The 8924-nt window shown below is 40.6% G+C and overlaps 1 protein-coding gene across 2 annotated transcripts; it reads left to right on the forward strand.

The window, feature by feature from the left end:
- The first annotated feature begins 117 nt into the window (after positions 1 to 117).
- LOC118810197 (zinc finger protein 883) lies at positions 118 to 5724 on the forward strand. 2 transcript variants are annotated; one of them, XM_036573779.1, is made up of 2 exons: positions 118 to 219; positions 3014 to 5724. In XM_036573779.1, the coding sequence occupies exon 2, from the start codon at positions 3110 to 3112 to the stop codon at positions 4523 to 4525; it is 1416 nt and encodes a 471-aa protein (XP_036429672.1). In that variant the 5' UTR covers positions 118 to 219; positions 3014 to 3109; the 3' UTR covers positions 4526 to 5724. The 2 variants fall into 2 exon arrangements, with proteins under 2 accessions (XP_036429672.1, XP_036429674.1); XM_036573781.1 differs by lacking the exon at positions 118 to 219 and adding an exon at positions 247 to 1371.
- The last annotated feature ends 3200 nt before the right edge of the window (positions 5725 to 8924 follow it).

Consider the following 8924-nt stretch of genomic DNA (forward strand, 5'->3'; position numbering starts at 1 on the left):
ACTCCTATCGAGAAGCTACGAACACAGCCAGTGCGTTCAGTCCAATCCTCGCGCTGTGAAATCGGGGGAGAAACACAAAAAATAACGCCTGAAAATTGACAGTCGTGACGACATCGGTTATGATCTGGCGAGAAGAGAGGTGCGGCAGAGCTCAGTCACAGTACATTACAGCGAGGAGGGAGGCAGCAAAAATAGACTTTTTGAGAGGGCAGATGCTCGGTAATGTCTTTAGATTTGAGTGATTTATCTTTGTAACCTGTCCAGAGAAGAGAAGACTTTATAAAAACGAAAGAAACCCAAAAAGCAGCGGCTAACCGACGGTCCACATAGTGAACAGTGACAGCGGGGGGAAAACACGATGCCGGAGCCGCGGTTTTAAACCCGGCCGACTGTTTTCCACTTTATTTCCTGAAATATTTCTATGTGTGGGTATGTTTGGTTGTCTCTCGGTGGTATTAGACCACATATGCCAGTTAGTTAGCTCAGCGAGTTCGCCCTGTTCTTGAGGCGGTTGTGTTAGGAAGCTGAAGTCGGCTTCTCGTTCGAATGTTCCCGTTCCACCTTAAATGGTGCAGCAGTTCCATTCAGGCGCCTCAGGCCAAACCAGAACCACGAACCGTCGCTGCAGCCGTTTAAGGTGGAACGGGAAAATTCGAACAAGAAGCTGGCGAATAGGAAGCTGATTCAGCCGCATGTCGTGTTTATGTTTATGGCTCGGTGAACGCTGTGTCCTCATAAACGGGATCGCATCTGCAATTTGCTTTTCCTTCGTCCACCGTGTTGTTTTGCTTTGGGGGTCTTGGAGGTAGGTGGACTCATCTCGGTTGTTATACGAGACGAGTCCTGTCAAAACGACCTCCTACAGTGAAAGCCCTCTTTTAAAACACCTTCTTATTCAGCTGTGAGTTTGCTGTAGTCAGGGAGGGCTTCTCGTTCGTCAAACCGGGGTCCAGAGAGCTGCATACACGCTTAGATAGTGAGGTTGTCCGTCTGTGTGGGATGTTGAGGGGGAATTTATGGCGGGTCGATTGAATCCAGGCCAGCATGATGTGGTATTCGTGATGATGGTCCCACAAGGTCAGGGGGGGTATGATAGACTACCCGGTTAGCCCTTTACCTCCCTAACGTGGTCTCACGTCGTGTACGTGTGCACAGAATAGCGCTTAAAGCGGTATTTATTAGACGCAGTTTCGCTGGATAGTCTGCTACAGTTGAGCAGCCCCTTTAATCCCTACCCACAATGCACCGAGGCGGTAGCTTCCCTCCGTTGGAGTTGTTGTGTGGCACTGCAATGCTTTGTTGGCTCGTTTTCTTAAAGTGAAATGTTTTTTTTTGGACAACTTGCTTTGCACTCGGAGGGACGAGACGATGGTGAGGCGACAGATGAATATATAGCACAACTTAAACTCCGTGTTTTGGCTTCTGCCCACCGTCACTGCAGATACTAGTCGTGTCGTAGGATCTTAGAATGGCCACGATCAGGAAATGAGCTCTTGCTTTCGATTTAAGACGAAACCAGCATTTACTCAGTTCATATTACCCTTTTAAACCACTAAACGGATTCATAATGATTAAAATATTCATGTTTGACTGTGGTGGTCATAGGGGGCTTTCTGAGTTAGTAGAGGGAGCCTGTCAGACACTGAGGTGACTGGTGACTCTGGGTTGGCTTTCAGTTGGAGCCTATCTGATCATCTTGTCTTCCTATAACCTCTTTTACCTTGTAATATCAATGTACAGTACTCTGCAAAAGTCTTAAGAAGCATTGTTTGTAGCCACCAAATCCCTATATAACATTAGACTAACAATAAATACACATAAATACAAATGAAATGTATCAATAACTTGTTTTCAGTAAGGTTATTGATATCTTATTTAGACAAATACAGCTAGAAGAACACAGGTTTGGTTGTATGGATTTCATAGATACACATCAGCAGCACACCTGAATTAATTTAATGAAGGATTGATTAGATGAAGATGCATTTTCAAGGGTTATTTAGTAAAAGGAGTTGTTCTATAATGGTCTAATAGAACCATTTCATCCTTGAATGGTTCTATGCATGGCGAAATGGTTCTTCACATGAATGGGGAATGTGCTGTAAATGGTTCTATATAGAACCTTTTTGAAAATGTTATCTATAGCACCAACAAAGATTACAAGCTTGACGTCGTAATGATAGAAGAACCCATTTTGGTTCTGTATAGAACCATACACAACATGTTCTCCATCAAGCTGAAGAACCATTTTACCATACAAGCATGAAATGGTTTTAAATCGAACCCCTTTACTAAAGAATTCTTGAAGAACCATCTTGTTTTAAGAGTTGTAGATACTGAATGGTACCCATTAATACTAGGTGTCCTTTGGAAATAGTTAAGCTAACACATTATTATCAAAATGACAGTCTATTGTTTATTTGTGTCTTTATATTTATTAAATGTGTACTGATAAATAGATTTACATATTTTCTTACTGAGATGTTTGCACAGTACTGTATTTTGTCTTTGTAAGTATTTCATAAAGCTGTTTCATGAGAGTCTAGTGTTGTAATGTAGAGGTGGGCAGTATAATGATATTTTATCTTTATCATGATAAATTTTATTATTATTATGCACAATATGCTTTTCTGGGCATATTGTGAACATCATCAGTAACTAAAGAACACTGGCAAACTGCATCATTCATTAAAAAGCGATCATTAATCCAGTTTAATTGAATTTAGGACTGTGCGGTACGTCATTGTTCATGGTTCTTGAAGGCTGTTTTAAATGTAGCACTACTAGTACATGTACATTGTACCTGTGTGGGGAAAAATATCTTAATACGTATCGTGAAAATGTTTTTAAATATTGTGATATGATATTTTTGCCATATCACCCACCCCAATTATCATGGTTAATGGCTCAACCAGCACAAACAGATGATGAACATTATTGAAAATAACTCAGTTTTGTTATTATTTTGGCCTGCCAGGATTAATATATGCTCATTTCTCTCTGCTTTTGCCAGGAGTTACTGAGGTGTGAATCAAGGCTGTGATAACTAAGGAGCCGCAGCACATTTACCTCACGGTTTCTGCCAGAAGACCACTGAAGAGCAGTCCTAATGGAGGACACAGAAACTGAGCGGACTTCATCTGAGCCAGACGCTCTTGGGGCGGACTTCATCACAGTGGAACTTGACACCCAGCCCATTGAGTATGTGGTCAAATGGGCTGAGGTTGGTTCTAAATTCACTATATCCTGCGTGAAGAAGGAATCGGACGAGAACGCTTGCTTTACGCCAGAGCAGCTGGTCAAAACTGAGCCGGACGAGAGGTTCTTTGTTCCGTACGAGGCAGTGTACACGGAATGTGAGGACACGGATCCGAGCATGATCGCCTCACAGGAGGTGGTAAGGAGCGATTCGGACGTGGACCAGCACATGGAGCTGGTGAGCGGAAACCTGGAGGAGGAGGATGACGACGATAATGAGGAGGAGGATGAGGGCTCTGATGGTGACTGGGAGGAAGAGGGCTCTCACTCTAGAGACAGACGTTACAACTGCCACTTCTGTGGCAAGAGCTACAGCCATTCCTCCAGCCTGGCGCGCCACTTGCACATGCACACTGCAGGGGACCATTCTTCCTCTCCTCCTAAAGCAAGGTCGGGGGAAAACCAAAAGTTCCTCCAGTGCAATGTGTGTGGGGTGCGGTGCAATGGCAGACGGCTTCTTGCAATACACAAGAAATGCCACAAAACCAAGAGACTGCACACGTGCAACACATGCGGCAAGACCTTCAATCACAGCTCCAGCCTGTCACGGCACAGGCTGATCCATAAAAGAGGCCTGGACAAGAAGTTGAAGCCACTGTACCCGGCACCCACCCCGGCACCCATAGTGACAGTGACCCAGCGCAGACGGGGCCCCAAGAAAAAGAAGCCGCTGTCGGTGGAGGGCAAGTTTGCGATGGCTGAGCGGGAGAAGCAGTACCAGTGCACGCAGTGCGACATGGTCTTCACCAACTCTACCAGCCTCTCCAAGCACCAAGTATCCCACGTACGGCAGCTGCTCAACTCCTACGCCCAGGGCAACGACGCCCTGGACAAGTCCTCGGACCTGAAGATCCGCCTAAAGCTCTGCTCCCGGGACAAGCCCAACTACTACACGCTCTGCAAGAAGAACAAGCGTGGCAAAGGAGGCCGGAAGAGGCTGCAGCTGCCGCCTGACGACGAGTGCGACGGCCACTTCAGCCACACCGGCAGCTTCAGCCCACACGATCGCACGCATGGCAGTGAGAAGCGCTACGGCTGCAACGCCTGCAAGAAGACATTCGTCCGCCTGTCCAACCTGAAGCAGCACCAGCAGACGCACGCCATGGGCAAACTGTACGAGTGCCAGCACTGCGGCAAGACGTTCGTCCACTCGTCCAGCTTCTCGCGCCACAAGAAGGTCCACGCGGGCCTCAAGCAGGTGCCCAAACAATGCAATCAGAGCCTGATGGTCGATGAGACGGCCCCGTTGGAGTCCGAGTCCGAGTGAGAAGACGGTTTCCAGAACTGTCCTGACACAGCTGTTGGATAGAAGGCCTCTTTGTTTTAGTTGCATTTGTTTTGTTTTTTTTGTTTTTTGTTTTTTTGCTTTTTGCACCAGTTTCTTATTTTGTCAAAGGACAGATAGATTTGGCATTGCTCTCATTGTGAAGTGAGTTTGATGTCATTGGTTTTGTGTTGTCAGCAATAGGCTTTGATGTTGTTGTTGTTGTTATTATTGTTGTTATTTTTATTTTCGCTTGATTTTCTTTGCTTGGGGCATCACTAGAGGATGTGCTGACCGTCTTTTGGCAATGTAAGTAAAAGATTTGTACATTTTTGTTAACATTCCCATTTTTTGGTCACGGTTAGGGATAATTAATTTAATGGCAGGGTAATGATTATTTTTTGTAGTGTTATTTATCTTTACTTTTATTTGTAAACAAAAGAAATTGACATAGGCAGTGCAGGTATTTTTTGGATCCTTGCACCAAATACCCTTGGCACTGAAAACAAAGTGAAGTACTTATTTAAAAAATAAAGGCTGGGGAGAAAAATCCAGGATAAACATAGTAAAAAAGTAGTTTCAATTCAGCCTCCATGTTAGTGGGCAGCTAGCAATGTGTCTGTTTGGCAGTGCTGATCTTTAAAAGAACTGCAGCTATTCGTATAGTGTGGGCTGATGCCTAGCATGTCCTATACAGAGAATATTTAACAATGTGACCATTTATTTATTTCATTTTTTTTTGTTTTGTTTTGTTTTTTTTTAGCAAAGATCCCACCTTTCCCTCCGCCTTTGACTTAAACTAACAATTACAACTAATGACCCTGTATTTCTCACTTTATTATTGTCAAAGGTTTTTATTTATAAAAGGTTATAAAAAAGAACAAACTACACACACACGCACCCCAACACAATGACTTGTAATTGTTGGTTTAAGTTTAAATGTTGGTTAAATGACCTTTTTGGCAAATTCGTTGTGTTTTTTTGAGAATTGGTGTCTTCACTAATTGTGAATAGGTTTGTTTGCTCTGCACACTCCTTTTGGTTTGTTTTTTTTTGTTCGTACTGTTCTTCTGTCATCTGATAATTAAAGAGCAAAAGATTTGAAAGGTTACTTGTCAGTTTGTCAACAAACGAGATCCATAAGCGTTATTACAGCACTGCAAATTGCAGATCGGACATCAATATGTGTGATACTGAATGCGTTGGGGATGGTGACTTCATATTAAATAGCGTGTGTGTGCATGATGAATATACTGAAAGAATATACTCAAAAATATATACATTTTAAATCTACTGTATATGTGTAAAAATGAAAAAAAAATTGAAGTGGGGGAAACGTGTAACTTTGTGTGAATGATTTGTTTGAACTTTGAATAATTTATGGACTAGCCAAGGGATTTCATATTTCAACAAGAGTTGCACTATTGTATTTATAGAAAAAAGCACTACATACACATGAATTTGGAATTAAGCGTTAAGGGTAACAAAAAGTGGGCCTTGTCAGTTTAAAACATGCTGACGCTTTTTTTTTCACACTGGTTTAGACTTTTGATTTTTGAGGCACAAAAATAATAAGCATTCGTTTTCACAAAGTTCTAATGGCTTTGAGCAACACCAAAGCTTTTCAGAAGCGCCTGTACACAAGCACTCGATCAGTTTTGCGGTCCAGTTCCACGGTCCACGTAGCGTTCCATCTGTGTCCAGTTCAATGTTCATGTCCACCCTGTTTACTGTTTGAAATGAAACGGACTAACCATTACTAACCTGTTTTTAAAGCTGGCAGGTGTTTGAAAGATGAAACCATGGGTGATGTTGAGTTGCCCATATCAAGCACAGCCTACACTCTGATAATACATTCAGAATGATTTGTTTGCTATGAAAAAAAAAGCGTGGGAAAAAATAAAAAGTTTGGTACTCATTTTTTTTGGTTTGTGTTTTGAAATTGTTCCTGTTCTGAAAAGCTGAGGGTCAAAAGTTCCTTAGTCTAATGATTATTTTACTGTTGTGATTGTTTTTGCCCCCGTTTTTTCTCCTGTGACAAACAGCTTTAACCTTGTTTTCTGCAGTTCTTTCCCTCCTGTGGGTTCTGTCCATATCATCACCTTTTTTTTTTTCCAGCCGCTGCACTTCTCATAATCTGATGCGGTGGAGCTGTATCTAATATAGAGGTGTATGTTTTTGTATTGTGTTTGCCATTAGATTACAATTTATGAATTTGCTGTCTTGCATTTTTTGTAATAAATCATTGGTTCAAGCAATGTCTCCATATTAACGTTTATAATCCGTTTATAATTCTCAACATATCGCTGCAGTCGGAACAAAACCTTGTATCTCCATTTTTTTTTAAATGATTTGAAAATGCCTGTTACCCTTTACATTGTGTATAAATTTCATGATGAATGAAAACGGCCCAAAATTACTTGGACAAAAGGTCCGGTTCCATTGACTTACATTAAAAGTAAAGTATGTTTTTTCCTTCCTCTATAAAGTTACCATTCTGGAGATACGAGGTTTTGTTTCAACAAGAGCAAAATTTTTTTTTAATATATACATATGCAAAACTTGGGTGCCTCTGATCAGATTACATTTTGTTGATTTTCTATGTGAAAATTTGAAGTTAACACATCCTCTACAGAGAACACACTTCTACACATTTTAATGCACAATTACTGTTTATTTGCTGTGTTTAATATAGTGGATAAAAAGATGTTATGGCACATTTTATATTTTACATTTTTCCCAATAAGTTACATTCAGTAAATAAAGAGAAATTGTGCAGACAGATGTCATGGTTAAGTGTGTCCTCTGTAGAGGATGTATTTACTTATTTTCACTAAGAAAATCAACAAAATGTGGTTTGACCAGAGGTGTTCAAATTTTTGCATATGCCTGAGTATCTACATGTTCACCCCTTGATTTGAAGGAAGTATGGGACATGATCCAAATCACCTACACAATACAGACATCAGTCGTCATGGTATTGATGTATGTTCACTGTTCATTAACCAGTCTTTATTTACTGAATCAGACCTAAAAGGGTGAATCAGTACCGGGAATCACTATGCCATTGTCTATTCAGAAATAGAGTAATTTGTAAATTCATGTTAGACTGGCTAGCATTTGGCATGCAGTTGCTCTTGTATTTGTAAGGCAGGTCAGTCAAGAAAAACTGCTGCTGCCCACAAAGTTTTCAGGAATAAATATATTGAAAAGTAATAAAATTCCCAAACATTAACAGTTGGCATAAACTTCAGTCTTTGTTCTACTACAACTTGGTTTATCCTCTGGATGTGGTCTGGGTTGCCTGTCTGGGTTCATTGCTAGTATCTGAGATAATTTACATCTGAATTAATGAGCACTAGAAAATCAGAGATTCAATCATTCAGGCACGAGGTTTCTGAAGTGACTACTTATTACCGATTAGTGATAATGGACTGACTAGGTCTCACAGGAGGAACTACAATTTGTCTTTATGTATTTCTGTGGGCTTCCAGAAGATGGCAGCAGAGCTCTACTAACTTTGTGTCAAATGTTGTAAAGTATTAAAATCCACAAGCAAACTATTAAGAATTAAAATGTGTAAAACATTTATTGTGCACTTAAAAAGGGTTCTTCAAGGGTTTTCTTTTCTTTGTAAAGAAAATGGTTCTACACAGAACCGTGAACACTCAAAGAAACATTTGCATGATTTAAAGGTTTTTTGCATCATGAAAGCGTTCTTCAGATTGATGGAGAATGTGCTGTAGATGGTTCTATATGGGACCTTTTTGATAAGGGTTCTATATAGCACCTAAACGGGTTCTTCTATTGTTACGATGTCAAGCTTGTAACAATAGAAGAACTCTGTTTAGTGCTATATAGGATCCTTTTCAATCCATGAAAGGTTCTTTGAGTGTTTGTGGTTCTATGTAGAACCATTTTCTTTACTTAAGAACCCTTGAAGAACCATAATTTTTAAGTGTGCAGATATAACAATGATAATAATAAAAACTGACTCAGACACAGAAGATAGTCTCTCTACTCCTTTTAAGTGACACTTTGCTTTCCTGTTTTCTATTCACAAATTTTGCAAATTCTACAGATTTTTCAGTTCTGGAATCCACTTTGCTTCTACAATGTTTATTTAGCTTTTGACACACCCAAATGAGGGGTGTGTCATAGAGAAAGTTATTCGTTTTAAGTGTCTATTTTATATTTTGAGACCCATGGAAAGGTCAGCAAAACTGGGGAACGCGTCCTAGCAAGTGTAGTAGTGATGGCCATTCTGGCTGTTTTCAGTGAGTCAGATCAATTGGCAGAGCTCACCAGTAAGAGCTGCTCTTCATCCAGTAGCACTGCCAGTTTTTTCTCCATACTTAGCGAAGTTAACGATATTTATTTATAATTTTATTTTCAATAAAAT

This window comes from Colossoma macropomum, unplaced genomic scaffold (assembly GCF_904425465.1).
Source record: "Colossoma macropomum unplaced genomic scaffold, Colossoma_macropomum, whole genome shotgun sequence".
Lineage (NCBI taxonomy): Eukaryota > Metazoa > Chordata > Actinopteri > Characiformes > Serrasalmidae > Colossoma > Colossoma macropomum.

Coding starts and splice junctions, on each gene's coding strand:
- LOC118810197 (XM_036573779.1), top strand. CDS start 3,110: ATGGAGGACACAGAAACTGAGCGGACTTCATCTGAGCCAGACGCTCTT.